This window comes from Populus alba, chromosome 6 (assembly GCF_005239225.2).
Source record: "Populus alba chromosome 6, ASM523922v2, whole genome shotgun sequence".
In the NCBI taxonomy this organism is placed as follows: Eukaryota; Viridiplantae; Streptophyta; class Magnoliopsida; order Malpighiales; family Salicaceae; genus Populus; species Populus alba.
The window spans coordinates 8,383,331-8,409,336 of NC_133289.1; the positions used below are offsets into that span (position 1 = coordinate 8,383,331).

At 31.3% G+C, this 26,006-nt stretch overlaps 3 protein-coding genes across 6 annotated transcripts; 2 read left to right on the top strand and 1 right to left on the bottom strand.

The window, feature by feature from the left end:
• Nucleotides 1–896: 896 nt before the first annotated feature.
• On the top strand, nt 897–3,654 carry LOC118048431 (PHD finger protein ALFIN-LIKE 1). The gene is made up of 5 exons (XM_035058094.2): nt 897–1,178; nt 1,293–1,325; nt 1,804–2,026; nt 2,734–2,854; nt 3,212–3,654. The coding sequence occupies exons 1-5, from the start codon at nt 1,088–1,090 to the stop codon at nt 3,458–3,460; spliced, it is 717 nt and encodes a 238-aa protein (XP_034913985.1). The 5' UTR covers nt 897–1,087; the 3' UTR covers nt 3,461–3,654.
• A 146-nt stretch (nt 3,655–3,800) lies between these two features.
• LOC118048430 (myb family transcription factor PHL7) lies at nt 3,801–6,591 on the top strand. Of its 4 annotated transcripts, XM_035058092.2 has the most exons (7): nt 3,801–4,637; nt 4,724–4,809; nt 4,895–4,971; nt 5,405–5,441; nt 5,521–5,578; nt 5,675–5,744; nt 5,879–6,591. In XM_035058092.2, exons 3-7 carry the CDS (start codon nt 4,924–4,926, stop codon nt 6,302–6,304), a joined length of 639 nt encoding a protein of 212 aa, XP_034913983.1. In that variant the 5' UTR covers nt 3,801–4,637; nt 4,724–4,809; nt 4,895–4,923; the 3' UTR covers nt 6,305–6,591. The 4 variants fall into 4 exon arrangements, with proteins under 4 accessions (XP_034913983.1, XP_034913982.1, XP_073266270.1 ...); XM_035058091.2 differs by having other exon boundaries at nt 4,724–4,971; XM_073410169.1 differs by lacking the exon at nt 4,724–4,809.
• Nucleotides 6,592–14,162: 7,571 nt separating this feature from the next.
• On the bottom strand, nt 14,163–16,695 carry LOC118048467 (jasmonate-induced oxygenase 2). The gene is made up of 3 exons (XM_035058154.2): nt 15,989–16,695; nt 14,792–15,125; nt 14,163–14,668 (listed from the first exon to the last, which is right to left on the bottom strand). Exons 1-3 carry the CDS (start codon nt 16,492–16,494, stop codon nt 14,423–14,425), a joined length of 1,086 nt encoding a protein of 361 aa, XP_034914045.1. The 5' UTR covers nt 16,495–16,695; the 3' UTR covers nt 14,163–14,422.
• Between the last annotated feature and the right edge of the window lie 9,311 nt (nt 16,696–26,006).

Sequence of the window (26,006 nt, forward strand, 5' to 3'; positions counted from 1 at the left end):
GCAGCCACACTCCCAAACAACCACTTAGTTAAATATCAATTGCCCTCTCATCTGATATATTATAATAAAAAAAACCATTGCAAAAGAATGAAAAAGCTTCTTTAACATTAATTTCAAATTTTTTATTTTAAAAGTATTTTTAAATCTATTTTATTTTTTATATTTAGTAAAATATCAAATTGCATCTCAACTAATCTAATAATAGCAAAATTATGAAAAATAAAAATGCCCCTTAAGGCTAATTAAATTTTTTACTTTAAATGGTATTTTGGTTGTTTGATTGTTCTTTTAAAATGAAGAAAGAATTTTTTTTTTTTTGTTTTTGATCAATTCAATAATAATTAATAGACTTTATGAAAAGATTTTAATACCCTCAGCCTGTTTTAAGCTTTTTAATTGGAAAAGTAAAATTATAAAAATACGGTGAATAATGTTTTTACTCGTGGTCTTCAGTGTTTTTTTCAAGTGGTGGTAATTTTAGTTAATAGCGTAGATTTTAAACCTGCCCGATAGAGTTTTATCATCGAATAACTTGAAATTTCATTGATGATTAGAAAATGAAGGATTAAGATCTAAATTTTTTAAAAAGAAATTGAAGAAGTTGGAGTAGTTATTTTGAAGAACATAACTGATGGAATCATGCAAGAACCAGTGTTGGAAAATTTGAAACTCCATCGCTCAACTGCTCAGGCGCAAATGACCGGCCTAAACCAGGTGGTAGATATTTGCAATTTTGAAGTTACAGCCACCATCAAGTTATAAAGTCAATAACAATAGCAGATGCTCACTAACTTGGTTTATTTAATTTACTAAAACAAATGTTAACGCAACACGTGGGAAGCCAAACAGTAAAACTGAGCGCGCCAATAGCAAATAACCTTAATTGCGTCAAACGAACTCCCTCTGCCTATTTTCTCCTTTGGTTTCGCTTTTCACGTTTACATGTGTTGTCTTTGTATCATCCTCCCTTCCATCCCCTGTCTCTCTTTCATGCTCTTACCGTACAACAATCTCTATAATTTCTTAAAATTATCCAATAAATAAATAATTTTTATATATATTTTTAGATCTTTGTAGTTAATTGTCCATGGAAATGACTTCAAGCCCACGAACCGTAGAGGAGATCTTCAAAGATTTCAGTGCTAGAAGGGCTGCTGTCGTCCGTGCTTTAACTTATGGTAATTTAATTTTTAGTTCTTTCTGTTTTTCCTTTCCTTTCCTTTCCTTTAAATCTTGAATCTTTTTATAAATATGATCGTGGGTTTTTTTACGTTTTCTTTTATTGTTTTCAGATGTGGATGGTTTTTATGGACTCTGTGATCCAGGTAATGTGTAGTGGTGTAAATGTAGATTTGAATTATTATTGATTTTTTTTCCTTGTGGAATCTTGGTTCTAGTTTAGGGTGAAATTTAGAGAAATTGTTTGGCTCTCGAGAAACTATGAGGTCGAGTGATTTGAAGGTTTGCACGTGATCTCCGCTGCTGTATTTTTTAGGATTAGTGGGTTTTATTTCAGAATTTGTGGTAGATTTTATGAAAATTTAAGCTTTGAAAGTGGAAATTGAGGGCATCACTGTTGGAACTTCAATGTTTTGTTGACTCTGTAAACAGAAAATTGAAATTAAAATGGATATTAAAAACTGGAAGAAGAGAATTTGAAATAACTAGTACTTGCAAATTGGTAATGTTTTTATTTATGAAGAAACAAGAATTGTAAGATTTGCATTTTGCTGTTACTCTGCTTTTCCTCTGATTTCTCAAGGAATATTAGCTTTACTCTTTTTTTTTTTTTTTTGGTGTTAGATAAGGAGAATTTGTGTCTGTATGGACATCCAAATGAAACATGGGAAGTAACCCTGCCAGCAGAGGAAGTTCCACCAGAGCTTCCTGAACCTGCCCTTGGAATTAATTTTGCTAGGGATGGAATGAACAGAAAAGACTGGCTTTCACTGGTTGCCGTGCATAGTGATTCATGGTTGCTTTCCGTGGCTTTCTATCTTGGTGCTCGTCTTAATCGGAATGAAAGGTAATCTAGTGCACAATTGCAGGGACATGTGGTATTCTCATTCTAGTACATTTTTCTTTTGTTATTCGTTCTCCAATTTTGCTGTGACTAAAATGTTGATGAAGTTAGGAAAGTTAACCTTGGGAAAATAGATGGTACCACCATGTCCCACCAATCAATGACCCGATCATCTTTCTTAATTGCCTTCCAGTTGGTGAGATTTAGAATCATGGTAGCGTTATCAATTGGTTTGCTTGAACAAGATTTATTACATATATTGGATCTTCTTGATAATATCCTCATTTTTTAACAGTTATTCCTTTACAAAGGACAATTTATGAAATTGTTTATTACTTTTTAGCACCTTATAAAATCTTGTTATAAAGGATTCCAGAAACTTCAAAAAATCCTTGACAGAAAGTAATGTCAAGATATGCTTTCAATTGAATATATGGCAGCATGCAGTGGTAGTATATTTATTCTTCTTGGCAAATTATGGTTTGTTTGAATTGGTCAGGACTGGATAGGCCACCACAGATAATATAAAAACTTTAAAAGATCAACCATCTATTTTGGCATGTAATGTTTGTCTTGCAGACCTGAAACATAATTATTTTCAATTTGCATATTGGGATGTTTTCAGGTTTATTTTTATTGTGTTGTTCAGTTTTCAGTGTGATGTTATGTTGAGCATGGCTTTAGAAACTAAAGTACATTTTTATTGACAGGAAAAGGCTGTTCAGCCTGATCAATGATCTGCCTACTGTCTTTGAAGTTGTAACAGAAAGGAAGCCTGTGAAAGAAAAGCCTAGTGTAGATAGTGGAAGCAAATCTCGAGGCAGCATAAAGGTGGTTAATCAAAAATTGATTTAGACTGTCTCTATTTTCTTATAATCTCAAACTTGATCAATAGCTTTTCATTCTTATTTTTCTCTCTGCTCGTTAATTGTTACAACTAAAATACTAATCTGGTGTAGAACTATATCATGCATCACCCTAGCGACTGATGGTGCCATCAATTTTGGTATTCTATTGATATACTGCTTTAGTGATGCATAGATGCAGTTATTCAGTAAGCAACAGCAAGCCTAATTTCCAAATGTATACACTTTTCTACTTGTCCTCAACCTTTCATGGATGTACTTGTTTGGACTATTAAATGCATATTATTGCTGGAACCACTGACTGGGTTCCTCCTCTCTGTAGAGATCAAGTGATGGACAAACGAAAAGCAACCCTAAGCTTACAGAAGATAGTTTTGAGGAGGAAGAAGATGAACATACTCAAACTCTATGTGGGAGCTGTGGTGGAAATTACAACTCTGATGAATTCTGGATTGGCTGTGATGTCTGCGAGAGGTGGTACCATGGAAAGTGTGTGAAGATAACTCCTGCTAAGGCTGAGAGTATTAAGCAATACAAATGTCCATCTTGTATGAAGAGGAGCCGGCCATAGTCAGCGTCGTTGCGGTGGCAGACAAAGTAGTGAACATTATCCTTATGCAATGTGAAAGTTAAAATACTTGTTTATAACAGATGCCTCCAACTGTTTAGTTTGCCTTCTTCCCAACTGAACCCTTTGCTTGAATAGCAGGTTATGTAATCTGATCTCTTATTTTATGTTAAATGCATGAATAATATTAAACTAGAGATGACTTGCTTTGCAGGAGTCTGCTTGTCTGCCTGGTGATCTAAACTTATTATGCCATCCCAATGAGTGGCATCTATTTTCCTTTTATTAATTAGTTATCCTAATTATAGAAAATGATTTTTAACAGGGAAAAGTGGAACATAATATTGTGCTACTGGCATCCATTTTGCTTGATGTATGACTGAGACCAGTTATGGAAACGTGGCCTCGAGAAATGCTGCTGTGGATGATACCTTGATGAGCTGTGGCAACCAAACATCTTCAAGGGATCCTTTCCTGGCCCAGCTCGCTAACACGCTAGCTAGGATCCGAAATGTCCCAAATAGTCACTAAGCTAGGTCCAATCTGAACCTAAAAGCGTAGCCAGTCCAAGACACTAGAGGATCTTGATTGCCTTGGCAAGACTAGACTAGAAAGTCCATTTGACTGGGCCTTAGCTACAGAATGCTCTGTTTTTCTCCCAGGTGATAATCAGGGTTGACTGAGGTCGGATAGTGCAGAAAAAAACAACAGGGACAGACAGAACATATGCTTATCATGAGCTGTACCGTTTTTGGACTTTGAGCAATACTCTTGAATTTCCTTACCATAGATGACAGAAAAGTTGAAAAACCCTTTTGAATTTGGAGTTATCCACACTCCTACTCATAAAAGCTTGGTTTATCCTCGACAAGTAGACATCATTTGGCATCTTCTTTAATCAAATTATATCTTAGTTCTCATCGACCCAATCGTCTTCTCCATGTCTACATAACTGTTCTTTTCTTGCTCTCTTGTTTTAATAACCCTCCTTATAAGGGAGAAGACGCAGTGCATGCATCGTTACTTGTACGGTGGCATTGACAGTGTGTAATCACCTTAATTATTCCAACAATGGGTTCAAGTCGCTCCGATGTATCCAACAAAGAAAGATTGCGCTGCTGGACGCAAGAACTGCACGATCGGTTCGAGGAGGCTGTTAATCAACTTGGTGGTCCTGACAGTACGTTCTTGGTTAATCAGTGTACATTCATTTAATGATATTTAATCCGCCACTAATTAATACTGTGAACCTTTTTCTTTTGAAAGATTTTCAGTGATCAAAACTACACAGAAGCTCACCCTGCTAATAAAGCTTGACCAGATTAATTTCTTATCAATACACTGCAATTCCAGTGATGTTTCTCCTGTTTATTGAGGTTTGTAAGATGTCTTGTTATTTATGTGATCACTCATGTTTATATTTTGTAAGATTCGCAGGAGCAACACCGAAGGGTATCTTGAGGGCTATGGGCATCTCTGGGTTGACTATCTACCATGTCAAGAGCCATTTGCAGGTATTTATCTATTTCTTCCTCTAGCTAGCTTGCACTCCTGCATGGAACTATACAACCCATTAAGATTTTATGTCTCCAACCTGGATTCTCACTGTCGTCAATTCAGATTTCGACTGCAAGATGCATAGCTGCACTCTTGTATTATATCCTGACAATTGAAATACTAAATACTAACTAAAATACACTCATGATCATTGATACTTTGACCTAGTATATGTTGATATAGCTCTATTTCTGCAAAACACACACACACACACACTATAGAGTTTTCTTTCTTTTGTATATAATATATTTCTTCGTTTTTTTTCCTTTCGAACTGCAATCTTTGTCCATGAGATAGTACAAAAGTGTGATTAATAACATCCAGGGCTTCTGTTAATCAGTTTTTAATATTCTCTGATCTCTGTCTCTCTCTTCTTCTTCTTTTTTTCAGAAATACAGAATATCGAAGTGTATCCCAGAAACCAACAGTAAGTCTGGAGTACCATAAATTTGCAGTACTTGTAATCTTGCTTTTATGTATGCTAATTTTTTGGTATCTTCCTTCAGGAGGGAAGTATGAAAGGAGAAATATTTCAGAAATGTTGCCAAATTTCAGTGCGAAATCGTGAGTTAATCACTAATTAATTAAGTAGTTCCATCTCCTTCACCCTGTTCATGAACTTGTGTTCTAATCTAAGTATTGGTTGCAAAATTCTTGCAGTGGAGCTCAGCTCAATGAAGCATTGCTGATGCAAATGGAGGTTCAAAAGCGACTGAGCGATCAACTTGAGGTAGCAACATAATTTTCTTCATGCAGATTTATTTGCTCAAGAGTGAAAAATGAAACTTTGTTTTGCTTTCCTAATTGTAAATAAACACAGTGCATATGTTTGTTGATTTCTTTTTTGTTTGTGCAGCTCCGAAGGTTCAAAAGAGCTTGAAGAATAAGATTGAAGCCCAAGGGAGATTCCTTGAGAGAATCGTGGAGGAAAACAGAAACCGAAGTGCGTCCATTAATCCAATCCCAAAACATAGCAATTCTCTCTCTCCAGTATCACAGCCGTCTCTCTGTGATGAATCAGAATCAAATGCTAAAGAATTTGAAACTGATTCGGAGGGTGAGAAAGCTGAAATACAGCCTGAAGAATACCTTCAAGCTCTTAAGAGATTGAGGACAGAAAACCATGCTTTACCTTCGCGGTATCAACTCCAACCTCTCAATCCTGATCCTTACAATCAAAACATCGTTCTTCAAAGAGATGCAAAATTTTCATATCCATCTCACGATGCCAACTTCCCATGGAACATCTTGGCCACCTGTCCATCGCCTCTAGTGCCCAGTTTTTTCTAAAGTTAACTAACATGTTGTATTGTTGTGGTTGCATGAAATAAAAGGAATGGAAGCACCATTAACCATCGGATGATTTCACGGTTATTCAGAAATCTTTGGTGGATATCTTACTTTGAAGATCATGAAGGCAACCAAAACATTTCTGGTGATGATATATAGCTTTGTAGAAATAAGAACATCCACATATATAGCATTTAGTGGATGCCTGTTTGATTACATATATGAAAGGCGATCTATCTTTTGCCCCGTTTTTTTTTCTTGGTTTATTGAGCGAATACATTTGTTTAGTACTCTTGTGTTCTTGCCATATTTTTTTTTAGAGTAAAACTATATTTATTTTATTTTTTATTTGTTTCTATATAGATTTTAAATTTCTAACAGAAATTAATCGAAATGAACCACTATGTATTATAAGAACCTCAAATAGAACCAATTTCAAATGCTTGAAAAACCGACTAACTTGCTGTTTTCTTGATTCATTTGGTCCAATAATCCGATTCTGTTATCCGATCCAATATAATAGAATGATCTAATTGAAAGAAAAAAGTTTATAGAAATTATTAAAAAAAAAATTCCAAATGAATTAGATGTATTAGACAATTATCATGAGTAACAAGTCATCTTGTTAAGAATACTAGTAGATTGGCTGATGCTACACAATGGATTAATATTAATTTTTTAAAAAAATATATAAAAAAATATTAAATATAAAAAATATTTTAAGCACTTGAAATATAACAATCATATCATACTCATGTATTTTTTTTTTTTTTTAATGCAGACCCAAGATACTTAGGTTTGACAGTCATGTTAAAACTAAACATGATTGTTAGGTGCAAGTAAGTTGGGCCTTGACATAATTTGATAAATATATTTGATGTGACAAACAACAAATAAAGAAAGATAATTATATATTTCAGTTGTTAGGAGAGATAAAAAAAGAAAAAAAAATACAAATAATCGATCATCGGCAGCAATTCAATCATTATTTATTTACACGCACTATATGTGATTTTTTCCATATCATTTAGCTTTTATTATAATAAAAGGAAACTAATCTTGGAAATATTCATGGTCATTAAATGTAGCCAGCTTGATGATTTAATTTAAAAACCTAGTAATTCAAGGCCAAAATCAAGTCAAGTTTATAGTTCAATCACCTAAAAAGTTTGACACACTCGATCAAAACTTAATTTATTCAAGTAACCCGATCATGACTCAATGTAAACCCAATTACTTAAAAAACAAAAAAGTTTGGCCTTTTGACTTTTTATTATACCTTGGGCAATCTAGTGCCCAATAACTTATGAGCGGACTCTTAACTCGATACTTTAGGTTAAATTTGACAACTGTAATAATAATAATAATAATAATAATATAGCATATTGTATTAGTGAAATATGATACGTTAATTAACTATAAATATACAGTTTGGATTTTATCACTAGATAAAAGATGAGAAACTTTATACTACTCGATAAATAATTATCAATACTTGTTATAATTAATCGATTTTAAGGAGAGATATATACGAAGATAAAAAAGAAAATCATATCTATGCATATAAAAAATAAAATAAAAATTTTATACAAGTTCAAAAATATATTTTTTAATTATTTGTTTTGTCTTCTCCTTTTATTTATCTTATATTACACAAATAAACATTGATTCTTTTAAGGTTTCATGCTTCATAACATGTTGGGGGTCATGATACTAAAAAGTGAAAGAGAACCATCACAATGGAAAGAGCGTGGAAGCCTAATCCGATAATCCTATTTGGCTGCTATTTACAATTTGGGCTAGACTAATATGAACTACCCCAACTCAGTTAATTTTAACTCGCCCCGTGTTAATTAGGTTCTACAACCTAGCTAATCCAGGATTAATTAGCTTGAATGAATTTAGGTTGTCTATTCTAGACTTGTTCAACCATGTTGATAGTCAATATTAATCAATTTATTGGTTGGATTATTGGATATTAAGATAAGATTTCTAGTTGACAAATATATAAACTAATAAAAAGAGAGATAAAAAACAGAGAAGTTCTCGGCCTTCCCACTACTTGTTAAATGAATAATTAATGTGACAAGTTAATAATAATAATAATAGTTAATGTGACAAGTTTGAGAATGAAGATTTTTCCTTCAAACTTCAAATAAACGTGCCTTGATTTATGCCTATTCATTTTGTTACGTCTCAAATAAGGCAACAATGGGACATGGTAGATAATCAACCCAGACGTGCTATTTGGAATTATAGTGGAAAAAAGTGTTAAAAAAGTTAAAATGTATAATGACATGTTATTTATACAGATAAAATGATTGACAAAATTAACTCGTCGGTAAAATCTAACACGACCCTCTTTCCTCCTCCATTTCTTCTTCTTCTTCATCCCAGCTCTGCAACAAACAACACATCTCTTATTTTAGCACAAATCAATCTCTCATCATAAATCCGGCCAACCCAACACCCAGTTTGTTAACATCCATATTCTAATTCAAATTTGATTGATGATTCCCCACATCAAGTAAGAAAAGCTACCTATGTTTTACTTGAATTCAATTTTAAAATGTTAATTTTTATTGTATATTTTTGTAGTATATATATTTTGTTTGGGTGTTTACTTGTTTTATAGCTTTTTTTTCAATATAAATTTGGTGTATGAATGTTTAATTTGTACATATTAGGGTTTGTTTGAGAATTTAAGAAACTATATTTATTTGTAAATTGATGAAATTTTTTCAAAATTGTCACTTAGATGTTTTGTAATGAAATAAATAATAGCTTATTTAATAGATTTATTTTATATTTTGTCAATTTTATTTTTGAGTTGAAAATTTCAGTAAATATATAGAATTTTGAATTTATAGAGATAATTAATAATGAATTAAGAGTATTATTAAAATAGATTGAATAAGTTTGAGTTAAAGCAATGTTAGCTAATGTATTTAGTTTACATAATTAATTCATACACATTGTTATCATCAATATTCTATATAGGTTTGATATAAGTAATGGATGACCGTTCATAAGATGTATCGAGATTCACCCGAAGGGTTGCATATGATAAATTATTGTAATGAGATTGAAGGTTTTATTAATTATACACTATCTAATAAAAGAAATATTAGTGAATGCAATATTAGATGTGTCAAAACTATACACAAGGAGAAACTTCTGTACTCACGGAGATCAGTCACTTCTTTAGAAATTGAAAAAGAAGAAAAAGACAATTCTAATTAATGTGCACAATATAAATGTGTAATGCAATTAATTAAATGCCATATTTTTAGATGAAATTAACTTCAATATAATGATAATGACATGAATTTATTATTACATTACAAGGAAAAATTTAGTTTTTGTGATTTTATTATTATAGACATAATTAATGTTATTGTGTTGTGTGTGCTACTATGATTTTAAGTATTTGTAGGATGGATAAATATGGAATACAAATACAATCTAGCCATAGAAACTATTTTATACAGATGGAATTACTAATGGACCATAAAATAAAAACAGATACACAAACGCATTAAATCTTTTGGTATATTCTAGAGAGTTTTGAAACTGTTCATTTCTCAATGACACTATTCATTGTGTTCTTTACATACGACATCACTGGCGGATTACGTTTGTTGGTATGTTTCAGAGAGTTTTGAAACTGTTCACTTCTCGATGACACTTTTAACCATGTTCATTACATATAACATCATAAATGGGTTAGGTCTGTTGATATTTTTCCGAGAGCTTTGGAACTGCTCACTTTTTAATGACACTATCAATTACTATTTATTGCAAATGAAATAACCAACAAACTGAAAAGTTATCAGTGATTTATTTGGGGGGGGGTTTCTAAATTCTTTTGATTAAATTGAAAATTTCAATTAAATGTTATAGACAGAAACACCGACAAAAATGTTAAAAATATTAATATTAATTATTTTTTTGGTAAAATTATTGGTAAAAAAGGATCCAAATTAAAAGACCAAAATCCTTAATTTTATAATAGAGATGTATTTCTTCTTTTCTCTTTTTATCTTCTACAAAAACATCTCTCTTTCTTTCTCTTCTCTCTTTTATTCTCTCCTCCTCTATTCCTTGTCTTCTTTTTTCTTTTTTCTATACGAGCCAGGTATGTCATTCTCTTCTTTTTCTTCTTATTTTGACCTTTTTTTTTTGGTTAATTAACATTTCTCTCTTCTTATTTTTTTTATTTGTTGTTTTTTTCTCTTCTCAACTTCACTCACAACAAAATTAGGGTAAGAGTTTTTTTTTGTGTATTTTTTTGTATTACATTTTTTTTTATTTAATTTTTTTGTTCTTAATAATTGTTGAAATGTTGTTGTTGGAGGTTTTTTTTTTTTTTTTCATATGAAAACAATTTTGTTGCATTTAAATGATATATTAGAACAAGAAGCTCTTCTAAGAGTAATAAAAAAATGGTTTAAAACTTGGTTGTCATTTTCTAGCTTATTCTTTCAATAATATTTGAAAACAAAACTTGTTAAGAAAAATCAAATATAAAACAACTCCAGTTGAGCTATAAAAATCAATTTTGGATGCCAAAACTCACTCATGGTTTATGAGACTTTCCAAGATTTGTTTTGCATATAATGGTGCCTATATTAACAAGTTCCCTTCTCACTACTTATTAGGCATGCAATTGACTATACTGAAGTTTAGGTTACTTGTCCTTATCAATTACAAGTTAAAGTTATAAATTTAGATTGATTTTTATGGGATATACAATATAATATTATTATGATAATAATTGTATATATTCAAAAATTAAAGAAAAGAAGCATTGCTATTTATAAAGTAAAATTCTAGTTAAAAAGCAAAGATTCAATAATTAGGTTTGCTTTGTAATAAATATATATTAATATTTTTTTTTAAAATAATCTAAGAAAGACCAAAATAGAATGTTCACCAGCAATTCTTTAAATGACGAAATTCCCATCAATTGCTTAACTTGGTATAGAAAAATAGAATGTTTAGGCATGTATTGTAATAATATTTTATATTTTTCATTTTCTTCAAATTCAACTGGTTTGTGACAATCAAATTTAAATTGATGTATATTTGTAGGTAAATAAAATTTGGGCAGTCTCTTATATAGAGGAGGTGCTGCTAATTTTATTTTTTTTTTTAAATATGAATGATTTAAGGTATCTTAATCCTTTAATTTGTGTAGATGCTTAGGAGAAAGTCAATAGTACATCGTATGGACATGATCACTGCTAGTTCTTGTAACAACGCTTTTGTCAACTATGAATAGGCACTTGAGTCATAAGCATCCACTCTCGATGCAGGCTCGTTGAGTGCTATTCTACCACACTGGGGGGGGGGTTCCTTTTAGAGTGAGATCCATTTACTAGGAAGTGTCATGCCTAGTGGAAGCCCAACCACTCAATATAAGTTTGTTTTTCTTTTATGCATTACTAAAAAATAAAGAACAAGTTAATAATTTTTGAAAAAAATAATTTTAATTAATGAATGCAATTTCAGGTTTACAAATATTGAGATTGCTTGAACCATAACATTGGCGATAAAATCATCGATGAAAGTGCTATTGTTTTAATGGAGTTAGGTTTTCAAATATCCTGAATTGAACCATATGATTGATGCAAGTTTAAGAAGATTTAAGGTCAGTATTAACTTAAACATTGTTTTATTATGTTAGTTAAGTTAGTTTATTACAATTAATGAAATTATTCTTTTACAAATTTGAATAGCAAGGAAAACGTTTAGTGAGATAGAGCTAACAATGTTGTTGTCAATAGGGTTTGAGAGAATCACGCTGCAACTAGGTAAGATTGAAATCAAGATAAATTTTTTTTAACCCAAATGTTAAAATTTTATTTTTTATTTATTAATAGAAAATTCATTTATACCATATACGTTCCATGACTTTTGATAAGAGATGCAAATAAAAGCAAAATAATATGCGAAAAAAGCTTTTAGGTTGGAAGGATGTGGTAGTCTGGAGGATTTCAAACCTTTGTGTATGTTAGAGGTTGTATGGATATAATATATTCAACACGTGACTTCCGAGTATTTTGTGCAATGGCCACAATCTGATACAAAGAATCGGAACCAGCAGATTCATGGTTCCATTGCCATACAAACCAGCAGATCCATTCTATTCATTTCTCTTGTGAAACATATAGTAAGATTCTCTTTTTATTACATCCATTTTTTTTTTTAATTTGTTGTTTTATATGAATATGTTTGACTAATAACAATTTTTCTTGCAAGCTACGGTTTTTGGATGCAAACCAAGACTGATAAAGTTTTTTTGTCGAAATGCACATGCAAAATGATGATCATTAGAAAATGGTACAATAACTCGTGGATACTCGAGCTTATCACTTTATGGTATGTTGGACTTCAACAATTTCTTTTCTTTAGTTATTTTTTTTTTAATTTTCTAACCTGTATTTTAGGATATATATAACACCGAATGAAGGAGAGATATGTGGACAATCCTTAGACCCATCAAGAACTTGTTATGGATTTATAGTTGGAGGCAGGATCGTCCGATGGACTCGATAAAAATTAGATGTATGGTATCTTAGACACCATGGCCAAGGACTTGTACATGACCCAAAGTGTTTCAAACATCGGATACTCGCAATCAGTTATGAGTACTCAAGCTTCAGAGTTTGAGTTGATTTTAAATCAACAAGTTAAAGCTCGAATGACCCATCTTACTGTTGAGACGACCAAACTCCACCGATTGTACATGGAGTGAAATCACATATAGATGGTACATGTTCTTCATCTTATTGGCCCTATGATCCCGACAAAGACCAGCCTTCCCCTCCTTTTTCAGCTCCTCTATTCTAGATTAATAGTATTTAAACTTATAAATTTTTAAATTTGTAATAAATATTTTACTTTTATATTAAATTAATTTTTTTAATTATTTTATACTTCTGTTTAATAGATTTTTTTTAAAAAATATTTTTAAACCATTACTGACGGTCTTACCAACGAATTAACTTTATTGGTATATTTCAAAGAGTTGGAAAAGAATTACTACAAATATCAATATGCCACTAATCACCAACGATTTCATTTCATCGGTAATATTAAAAAATATCATTGATGGAATTACATATAGGGTTTTTATCGATGATATGTAATAATCATCGGTGGAAATACTGATGAATTAAAGTAGATATTTTTTTGTTTAATGTGCTTTTTTTATCTGTAAATCCACTGGTAATTTTATTATCGATGAACTAACAAACAGGTTATAAATCACCAACGATAAGATTTCTAATAAAGTATTTGCGTCTAAGAGCCTGTCGTTAAAAGTTATGCCAATATATTAAGTATATAAATACTTATACAATATTCCGTCGGTAAATTCAAAAACCCCGGCAGTGGGAGCTGCTTATTGTATGGTGCATTGTCACATGGCTTGGAATTACAGCAACAGAGATGCAACAATCTTTACATTTTGGATGGCATCACTACCTGAAGATATCACGATGGAAACTTGGTGTCCATCTCATAGCATTCAAGTAAATACTGTAGTATTAGTGAAGAAACGTGGAAACAGAAGCACCCACGTGACAGAAACACAGCCAAAGAGAAGTCATGGAAAGTGAACGGAAATATGTGATTTACTTTTTTGAACAGGACAATTTAAAATATAGCTAGTCAATGAAGGTGAAAGCTCCTCTTCAAAAAGCAGAGCAAGATATGCACAAAATCTAATGGTTGGGTTCGGTTCTGTTTTCTAAAAAACAAGTGTGTTCCAACTAATTCACGTTCTGGTCAAAGAGGAGTTCCATCAACATTCAAATAATTGGTTGTTGCTTAACGATTTGGTACGAGCAAATACACAATAACTTAATTCCACCTTCTTATACAGCACTGAAAAGGAATTTCATTACATTTGATTGACATTTCATCCTAAACAGACAGAGGCAATATTGACTTGAAAACAAAATCAAGCTGTAAATTGCTTCTACCACGTGATTCAAATTTGCCCCTCTCTTTGTTCCCCGGAGCTCATGCTTATTATTATTAGACATTTATTTTAGATGATGACGGGACCAAGGAGGGACGCTGTCATCGATTCAACATTCACTGCATGGCCTAGGATATTGTTAAGGATTCGACCTGTTCCTTGCCGCAGAGACCCTTTGTCCTAACGTAAAGTCTGTATTCATCAAATCTCATCGGCGGGTAGAGAGCCGGCCGGTCATCGGACACAAACTCCTTGGATGGTTCAATGACCGAGTCGTTCTTCGGGTTATAGAAAAGGGCGAGAGAGACTCTATCACTATTAGAATTCACAATAACCCTGTGCTCCACACTCTGATAGATGGCGTTGCTCAGTACCTACATATAGAGGCATTAATTAGATGAGTAATTTGCCATCAGTACCCGTGATAATATGACTGTAAAAGTTGAATGGAAGTAGTCTTCAAGATAAAGAAGAGTGATCGATAGAGATGCATATACCTGGAGTTGATCCCCTATGTTGATAATGAAGGCATTTGGGATCGGCTTTACAGTGAGCCAGCTGCCCTTCCTGCGGACCTGTAGGCCAGCCACATTTTCATCAGGCAGGAGAAGGGTCATTACACCGGGGTCAGAGTGTGGGGAGAGACCTAGTGTAAGGTCTGGCTGGGGACACTTGGGGTAGTAATTCACCCTCAGGCCTGCCCCAACGTTTTCTTCTCCACCAAAAGCGTTTAGGAGGGAGTCCTCTTCCAGTCCAAGGTTCATGGAGAACACCTTCATCAACTTTCCACAAAGTTTAACCACTTCACTGCCATACTCATCTACCAATTCCCTACAATCAAGATGATCGATTAAATAGTAAACTTAATTACGTCTTGATCAGCAGTTTTATAAATCAATTAGTATCATCAAATCTGTGTATATTAATTCATTTTCGGCATGACTCAATTGATTTTTTTATCCCTTGATTTTTATTAAGATACAAATAATTGAAATATAGGAAATAAACCTCCTCTCTTTCCTTACCCTTTTAACTTTGTGATAGTTATTCAAATATTATTTCTTGTCTTACTCTGTTAATTATATAATTATTAATTGGTCTCCAAAAGCATCTTTCCTTTTTTAAAAAAGATGGATGATAAAAAAAAGAAAAAAGAAAAAAAGAGGAGTTGATGCCATCCAACACATATGCATGGACGGTCAGCTAAGTAATTATGTATTCATGATATCCTCATGTAAAGGATGGTACTATTGGCTGTACTTGTGAAGCAATTCTTTGGGAAAACATCGTGCTGCCAAACCTCCTTTTCTTCTACAGTTCTGCAACCTAATTGGATACAATCCTTCTGATATTCTCTCGTGTTCGTTTCAATAAAATGATCCCTTCTGTTTCATATTTCAAAGCAATAAATTGAGATGGGAAAAAAACGGTTCAAGAATCAAATTAATTTATGCACACTGTCAGCTGATTAAAGTGCTAATAACCTGTCTTACTGTGCCTTCTTTGCTAGGCTAAATTGGAAGGTAGCAAGGAAAGAAATTGCCAACAGCCAATAAAAGAAGTAAAATAAAATAAAATCCAGTACTACTGATTAAATTGAAGAAAACTCGTGTATATAACCGACCAAGGAGAAATAGCCAAAGATACGAAGGAATACTAGCAACATGCGGCTGGTTATGAAGGTGCACGCATACCTGCAAGAAGCTGGGGTTGCAGGCCACTTGTTTTGGTTTCTGAGAGAAACAGGCATATAATTAAGGAAGAAATAATCACTCCAATCAAGAATCGCCCCCTTCTCCACCCCTAACCGACTACCATAGCCCTCATACGTAGCAGGAGTGTTAGCATACTCCTGCTTCACCTCTACTGGCAAGTTGAAGAACTCTCGCCAAACCTCACTTGTCCTCTTCATCAGTTCATGGCTAACACCATGGTTCACTACTTGAAAGAACCCCCATTCACGGCAAGCACTGTAGATATCACGGAGGGCCTCGTCACGGAGGCGTTGGTCGTCAGAGAAAACGTTTTGGAAATCAATAACAGGAATGTTTACCTCTTGAGGTGGTGAAAAGTTATCTTTTGACAAGGGTCTATGGGATGGTGGCTTAATATAACGCTCTGGGATTGCCCGGATACCACTTGCTGCTAAAGATTGGACTCTAACCACAGGTTCAGGCCAACTCTGCAAGCAGTTCATCATTTTTTGGGCTAATGGAAGAAAGGAAGAGATAAAGATGGGAATAATTTAATTTCTAGTGTTAGTCTTGCTGCTGTTGGTGTGGTGGGTGAAGGTGACGCTAAATTTGATTGGTGAAAAGCATTAAAAAGAACGTGTAAATTATGGGGATACGAGAGACGCGGTGAGATAGAAGTTGTTGTGTGGTGGTAGTGTGTGAGGAGTGAAGTGGGTATTTTCTGACCTATATATAAGAGATCGCAGTACTGGACCGCGCCGTGACGAACTTGATTTGTTCATTACCATACAAAAAGTTTCAGACAATTTGATCACCTTTCTCTTTTCTATTTAACATGTAGTGCGTGCTTGTAATAAGTCTATTCAAATATATACTATTCTTCGTATTAAATTTTATCATTTTATGAGCTACATTGAGAGATTTATAACAGTAAATTTATTTTCTAATTCGAATGCACTAATAATAATAATAATAATAATATTTTAACTAAAATCATTTTTTTTTTCCTAATTCTTCTTCTTTTATTTACCCTATCTCTCTTTCATAGAATAAATATTAATAATTACTCTTTCGTTACCATAAGAATTTCTGGTGTGCTATGCCATTTCATACTAGTTCAGAAAAGGATAAAATGCAAGAATAGCCTCGTGCAAAGCAAATATGATTATTAATCATGTGTTAGACTCACCACCATATATAAACTAATATGGTTGGCAGGAACTTGGAGAAGATACGTAGATGTATAGATTAATCAAACACGAAGTGGGTTTCGCGCTAGGAATTGGAAAAGTTCATTTTGACTCCATATGGACAATTCAAAGAGAGGACTTCTATACACGTGTCTTTTAAGGGCTATAATGTTAGTGGCTACTGAATTTCCTCGCACCTTCTAATCTAGGATATACTACTATTATTATTCCATATTATTATACCGTGAGTCGAACAAAGAAAATTAATATAAAAAGAATGTACAGACATTGCTATTTTTTTCTAGTAAAAAGAATTTTAAACTATATATGAGGGGAATTTGATTGACTTAACAAGTCTAAAAACAACTTAAATAATCAATAAAAATATAGTTTGAGTTGAAATAAATACTCAAGATTAGATATTTTTTACAAATATTAAAATGAAAAAATATAAGATTAATTCGAGTCAATCCAAGTTAATCTGACAATTTATATGCTATGTTATGAGATTATGACAATTCCATAAAAAAATTAAAACAAATCATAAAGCATACTTTTCAATAAATTCAATGTTAAAGGATGAGATTGAAAAAAAAATCAATTAAAAAATGGCAAAAAAAAAACTCGAGTAAACTCAGGTTAACCTAACAAACTCGTGACCTGAATCATGAGATCGAGATAACTCAATAAAAAGAAAATTAAAATAAATTATGAAGTATAATTTCCAATCAACCCAGTGTTGAAAGATTTAATTGAAAAAATCAATTAAAAAAAAAACAACCTAAGTCAACCTGAGTTAATGTGCTAAAATTATGACTCGAGTCATGAGACACAGATAACCTCATAGAAAGCAAAATGAAATAAATCACAAACCCTAATTCCCAATCAACCCAATGCTGAAGGATAAAATTAAGAAAAAAAAATCAATTACAAATAGGAAAAAAATACTCCACCTAACTAAGTTAATTCGTCAAATTCATAGTTCAGATTATAAGATCAAGATAACCTGATAAAAGTTAAATTGAAAAATATTATGAAGCCCAATCTCCAATGAACCTAATATTGAAGGATGAAGCTGAGACTAAAAAATTAATTAAAAAAAACACAAAAAAATAGCTTGAGTAAATCCAAGTTAACTAGGAAAATTTACGATCCAAGTCATGATATCAGTATAATCTCATAAAAAACAAATTAAAACAAATCACGAGATATAATTCTCAATTGAAAAAAAAAATCAATTAGAAAAAAAAAAAACTCGAGTTAACTAAGTTACTCTTCTAACTTACGATTCAAATTATGAGATTGAGATCACCTTATGAAATGTAAATTAAAATTACAAAGTCTAATCTCTAATAAACCTAATATTAAAGAATATAATTGAAATTGAAAGAAAAACCATAGATTATAAAAAAAAAAAAAAATTATTTTAATGAATAATGTTTTATGACGAGAGGTAATAAATAAAACCCTTTTTTGTTTTTTGTTTTTGTGTTTGTATTTTGTTTTTTTGTTAATAATTAAAGCAGCTGTAATATCAGTAGCTAGCTACCATTACATACTGACCTTGTTAGCTAGGATTGCCTAATGGCTTAAATAATTATGTGGATGGGCAAGCTAATCTTCCATGGGAGTAGAATTAGTGGAGATTCTCCGAAGGCTTTCATGTATTTTGATCTCAAACCGAGAGAGAGAGATTTACTAAATTTATCCGGAAACGGAAAGTAGGTTCTCTGAGTAACAGCGTGGCCATATTTTAGCAGGACATGATCCATCATAATTTAGCTTGAGATCCTTGTCTCCAGGAATCTAGTCTTGTGCCCGACTTCTGTCTTTGGAGGCAGCTTCGGTAGCTTTTTTAGTATTTTATGCAAAGGAGAAGCTGTTAAAATAACAGGGACATTAAGCCTCTGCTTCATAGGGTAGGGTGGCAACCTACGTGTCCCAATTCAGTGTCAGACTCTTAATTAATTTCCTTAGCTAACAAATTAGGTTGTCATTTTAGTCTTAAAAGACAAAACATGCAGTTGAAAGAATACTAAGATAACTTCCTCAACTTTTATTTAATATAAAGAAATGCAATTAACTACCAAACTACTTTCTAAGAAGCAGAACTACGTGCTGCAATTTATTTTTTCATCAGAATAGCATAGCAATTAAATATGTCTTGAAAAATAGCTCAACAACTGGTTTCAGTGCATCAACCACTTCTATTCCTAACACTCCCCCTTAAACTAGATGTCTTCAAACACTGGTTTTGTTTTTTCTGAACTTCCTTCATGCATGGAGTATACCCCGAGCACAATTCTTGGTTTCTTGAACACTACATGTACATGTTTAAGAGACTTATTCATGATACCTGCAATTTTATCTTCATTTTTGCAATAGACCAGGTCAATTACTTCATCCTTGCAGAGATCTTGTTAAAATATAATAACATACATTTATGTATCTGACTGACTCTTTATGAAGTCAGTTTTACCATTGTAATTACTTCATCCTTGCAGGTCAATTTTATCTTTATGAAGTCTCGTTTTACTAGCTACAACTAGTGTGTAGGATAAATATTAATCTACTGACTCTTTTAGCTTTATATGAAGAGTTTCAAACTCTCTACGAAGAACTTAAAGACGTTGTCATTTTACTTTGGTTATCCCTTAATATTTCTTCTTCCTGAAGTCATATATCTGCTTAGAGGTATCTTTTTAGATAATGGTCTCATATATAAAGAATAGCTTGAAACAAATAGTTTTTTGCTTTGAGGTCTTTTAGTTTTTATTCATCATAATTCCTTTTTTGTGTTGCATCCATTAATGTTTCTCCTTCAGGAATGCCGAACTCTATAAGATGCCAATACGTTTTGGATCTTTGAAAGGTTTCCATTAACATTCTCCAATGGTTAGAGTGATCATCGAAGTGTGGGAGACTGTATAAAGTCATTAGATGCCATTTGTGATTGTTGCTGCAATTTTAGAGGCTTTCTTGCACTCTTCTCTCGTGTTTTACTCAGCTTATAGTTGTCTTCACTTGTGTTTTTTACTATATAGTTGTCTTCACTTGTGTGCTTTTACTCTTCTCTCGTTTTTCACTCACTTTACAATTTTCTTCTCGTGTTTCTCTCTCCTCACAAGCTCTGATACCAAATGTTAATGTTAATCTTAAAAGACAAAACAAGCAATTGTAGGTATAGGCAGCAAAGAATATCCAGAGAACTTGCTTGCCTTTTATTCAATAGAAATTGTCTTAAACAATACAAACTTAGGCTTAACGTAAACTTTACAAAGAAATAAGGATATCCATCCCATGATCAAATGATTCTCCTAAGAAAATACAACTAATTAATAAACAACTGCAATTTGTTTCTATTAAAATAGCATAGTAGTTAATTAACTACTGGTTTCTTCTTAGAGAATACATCTACCACTCTTATTCCTAAAATAGCATAATATTTTTTTTTTTAATTATAAGGTATATGGCATGTCACGCGTGACATGACGTGCTTCACTAATCTTCAGCTCCATGAATGGAAACCTAATGATTCATAAAAGGACCAAATAGAAAAAAAGAAAAAGAAAAAGAAATATATATATATTGATCGAGCGGAGCATGATTTTAGTGGGGAACACGAAACCCTCTGGTCATTGTCACTGCATACCAGTCATGCATGCTTGCCAGATAATCTTCATGTACACAAAATTTAAGGCCTGATGAAAAATGCACGCACGACAATCTGGTTATCAAAAGAGTGGATGGAAGGCAACTGGCAATTCAAAACGAAACTGGTCACGGAGCCGACATATGAACATAAAACTGCTATGCCATTATTAGCAAAAGACCAAAAGAATCATAGCTAAAGAACTGGCAACTCAGCCGACATAAAAATTTGCTTCTATTTATTTATTTAATGTTTATAAGTCATGGGATATATATCCATGGATCACGGCAATTAATAATCCCTCAATGTTTGTCAATTTAATTTGTGGTGCTGCCTCGTCTGGTTCAACTTTTTACAAAATATATCTTTATTACTTGTCATTATGTCATCGTAGCTGTTAAACTTAGTTTAATTTATTGAATTTATTTAAAAAATTCATGATATGAAATTTAATTAAACTGAATTTCAAATATAATTAATTGATAAAAATATCCGGAATTAAATTTAAATTTTATTTTTAATGAAATTCCAACTCAACTATCAAATTTAGGACAACGAATCCTAGGATTCTAATTAACTTGACAACTTCAAAGATAAGTTGCAAGCGAGAGGGTCTGTTAGTTAACCTTATCACCCACAATGGATAAACCCATAACTATATATACAAACACAATTTCTTAAAATCTTTTGATTAGCTTTTATACTATTAATACAACACCAATATTACAACATAATACTAATAGTAATTAATTGAAAAGAATTAATTAAAATAAGATTTTTTCATAACAAGTTTTAAGTGAAAACTTTTTTAATAACTATTATTCTAAAATTTAGTACATGTGTACACGTGTTTCAAAAATAATAAACAAAAGAACAAGAAAATAAAAGATTAGAATGGACCATACATCATAAGTTTTAAGTATTTTCTAAACATGTTTGGAAATGTAGTTGCGGTTACTTTTTAAAATATTTTTTGTATCGAAATGTATTAAAATATTTTTTTTATTTTTTTAAAATTATTTTTGAGATCAACGTATCAAAATGATTCAAAATATACAAAAAAAATAATTTTTACAAAAAAAAAATATTTGTTTTGGAGCACGGTTTGTATCACGTTCCTAAACATTAATTAAACTTAACTATTTAATTTAATATAACCTTGATCTAAATAAAGGTTGCCTCAATCCAATTGAAACAACTTGAATTTGAATTAAAAAAAATAATAATCAGTATTTATGATTAGATCAAATTTATATTTTAAAAAGCGATATTGCTTAAAAAATCCAAGATTAATAATATAACGGAAACTTTTTGTTTAAAAAAGTACTAATCGAGCTAATAGATGGCACGCGCCAATATTTTAACCATATCCATTGTGAAGTTTAATCAGAAAAAAAGACTTCTCCCATAGTTTTAATATTTCAAAAGGTAATAAATTAAAAGAAAATAATAAAAACCGGACCCATAAATAATAAGTAATGGGAGCCATGCAAATGGAGTTCGAGGGAGGTCCCATTGCAGAACGTGGCCGACATCACTGGAACATCACCGAACTTGAAGCTTTAACACTTTTACATCACGTGGCAAACATTGGCGAAATTTATTACAATTAAAGTACACGTGAATCGTGACGTGATAATGGATATACATGCCACATCAGCTTTCCAGAATTGTATTATTGGGAGTGAATTATAAATTAGTCTCTCTAGTTTCTCAAAACAAATTAAATAGCCTTTCTAGTTTTAAAAATTAATTGATTAGTCTTAATTCGTTTTATTAAGTCTATTTTCCTTTTAACCCTTTTTATTTTTTTCCAATTAGCTTTTTATTATTAATAAATAAAAAAATAAATGGATAATACAACATGATGAAAAAACAAGACATCTTCTTAAACAAACAAAATAATATTATACTAAACGTAGTTAATACTATTCAAGTAGTTAGGACACTTAATGAAAATTTTTTTTTTCTCACCAAATCACATCATTTCTTATATATATAAAATCTATAATTTAGTTGAAAAGTCTTAAAAATATATGGAAGACTATAATTGAGAATTTTTAAAAGTTTGATGGTAAAATTGATAACAAAAATAATTTAGGTGGAAAATTGAGACAATCTATATAGGGGATATTTTTAAGGTTTGTCCATTATAAATAAACAAAAAGGATTAAGTTATAAATAAATAAAACCATTGTAATTAAATATACAGTTTCTAAAACATTGAGGACTAATTAATTATATTTTCTAAACTCCTTAACAAACTCCTAAATTTTCATTTTCAAGGTCAGCTAAACCTAGTTTGTCTGCCCTTAAGAAAAATAATTGGATGCCATATAGCGAAGTTGTTGAGTTTTATTATAGACTTAGACAAGAGCTTGTACGTTAATGGGATGTTATCTTAGTTTTTTGAAGATAATTAGAAATAGATTGACTAATTAACAAATATACCTTAGAATGATTTATTTTTAATTATAAACCTTAAAAATGTGAGTATTTATGTGATTAAGGAATTATTAGAGGTGATTTGATAAACTCAATATTAATACTTGTATCATAACACAATATATGAATCTACTACTTAGAATAAAAAGAAAAATTTTTAATACTTAATTTGTAATTCATCAAATCCTATAAGTTATAGTTTAATCTCACTAAAACAAATGCTAAATTATTAAATAACTAAACACAGTGTCATATCATTAAAACTTTCTCTATTTGTGTCTCTCTCAACACTTTTTTTACTCTTTCTCTCAATCTCTAGCTTAGTCCCCTCCTAATGTAGACAAAAAATAATACAAGAAATATAGATAACAAACACTACAAAATTATACCAAATAAGATCATCACACCAAAAAATCTAATTCAAAATTTTATTTATTAATAATTCACCACACCAAGTAATCTTTTCTTTGATAAGTTTACATCTTCTTAAATAAACTTAAAAAGTAACCTAAACAAACTATGAAACTTGAAAAATAAAGGAAAAGCAATAAAAATCCTAAACAAATTAAAAAATAAAGTTATTAAGTATAATATTTAATTTTCTAAACTAAATAAAAAATAACTAAGAAAACAAATGACTTTTAAAAAAAAAAAAATCATCATGCATCAGTTTCCACATTGTAAAAAACTTGTCATTGAGTTTTAACCATCCATTTATCACGTTGTTGTTATTGTTAACCATTGAAAATAATGTCTGCACCCTTGCACTTCATCGACCTATAATATGTTGACAGTATACAATTAGCTGACTCCAATTAAGTAGGCTAAAGATCAATTTTCAAAACACTTTCAATATTTATAGAACTATTACTAGTTGTCAATGGCTTGTTCAACATCATTCAACATCATACATTTTTTCACATCCATTCTGATTATCCAGAATCTCCTTCTTCTTATCCTATGCCATTACACTAGAATAAAACCAATATATTTTTACCCTTGCTCTTAACAACTGTCCTCTCTCTCCTAGACGTTAATACTATATGATTTCTCTTTGCACTACGAAAATATATATTACATTATCCATTATGCTAGACCAAAGGTCTCTAGAATCTATGATTTTAATAATTTTGATGATAACAACAATTTGGTGAATTTGATGTGAATGTAAAGATGACGTTGTAGGATTATTTTTTTTCCTATTATGTCAATTTAGAGCAAAATAGATTCAATTGGATGCAAACTTGTCTTGAAGAAACCTAAGCATAATTTTATGCAATCTAGTCTTTAAGACTATAAGTGATTAGTAAATACATGAATGGTGGTTAAGGACCAGAGAAGGCAAGATTGGTTGAACCACTATAAATGTAGTGTCTCTCTCTCACTCTATATCTTCTTTACTTTGTTAAAACACTATAAATTTAATGTCTCTCTCACACTCTCTATCTCCTTTACTTTATGCACTTTTATATTGAATAATTATACATGTGTATGCTTGATTATTTCAATAAAGTGTGTGTGTGTGAAGGTAAAAATATTAGCTTACAAAATAAAAATATTGAACCTTAGTTTTGATATTTTGAGGAGTAAAATAATCAAAAGTTTTAAGATATCAAACCTTTAATTAAGATCCTAATTTACCCCCATCTTAGGCTCTTTTAAGACTTTTATTTGGCAGCAAAGCTAAGACTCATTGTTAAAGGTTTTATCATTTAGGAGAAAAGATTATGAAACTAGAGGGCCAATGCTTAATTAAGGCTCTTTTCTTTGATTATAATAATTATTTTTATTGGAAAGTTAGGATGCAATTTTTTTTTAGTTTATAGGATAATGTTGAGAGTGGATATACTTAACTTATAATTCATTAAAGCTATGAACGAGATGATACATAAAGAAAAAGACATAGTTATAATGCCAAGGTTAAAAATCCATTCTTTTGTGTATTTAATCATATGGAGTTCACTTGATTAAAAAAATTATAAAACAACTTATGAAATTTGAAAACTTTTAGAAGTCATATCCATGAAGGAACAAGTCAAGTTAAAAATTCTAAATTGATGCTATAAATGCAAAAAAACCAAGTTAAATAAAGTATGATTTCTTTATTGCTTAAAAGAATAAAAGTTGAACAAAAGAAAAAAGGCAATAAAGTAACCTACTTAGAATGACATGGATGATAACTCAACCTTTTCTAGTGATGATGATTCCGACTTGAAAGAATTAGTCAACCTTGTCATGAAAAGAAAATTTGGACAACCACTAGTAATGGAAGCATTTCAGTGAAAACCTATTGTGCTTTGATTAAACAAACTACAAATGGAGGGGATCTTCACATTCAAAAAGATGTTTGGCTGAAGAATTACCCTTCAAAAATCCAATGCTTTATTTGGTTAGTTATTCAAAATAAACTTAGCATGAAGAGTTTCTTACTTCATTACCGCTTAATGCTAGAGGCTTAAGCAACTTACAACATTTATGGTAGAGGTATTGAGAACACTAACCACCTTTTCATTCATTATGATTTTGCTTGGAATATTTGGATGAGAATTCTATCTTAGTGGGGAATTAGTAGATGTTTTCCTAGGTGTTTGGATGATATGTTATATCAATGGTCTGCGTTGGTTACTGGAAATTTTCAATAACGAGTTTGGAAGCTTTTATCCTTCTGCACAACCTGGAATATATAGCTAGTTCGGAATAATATTGTGTTTCAAGAGGGTACTGCAAATCT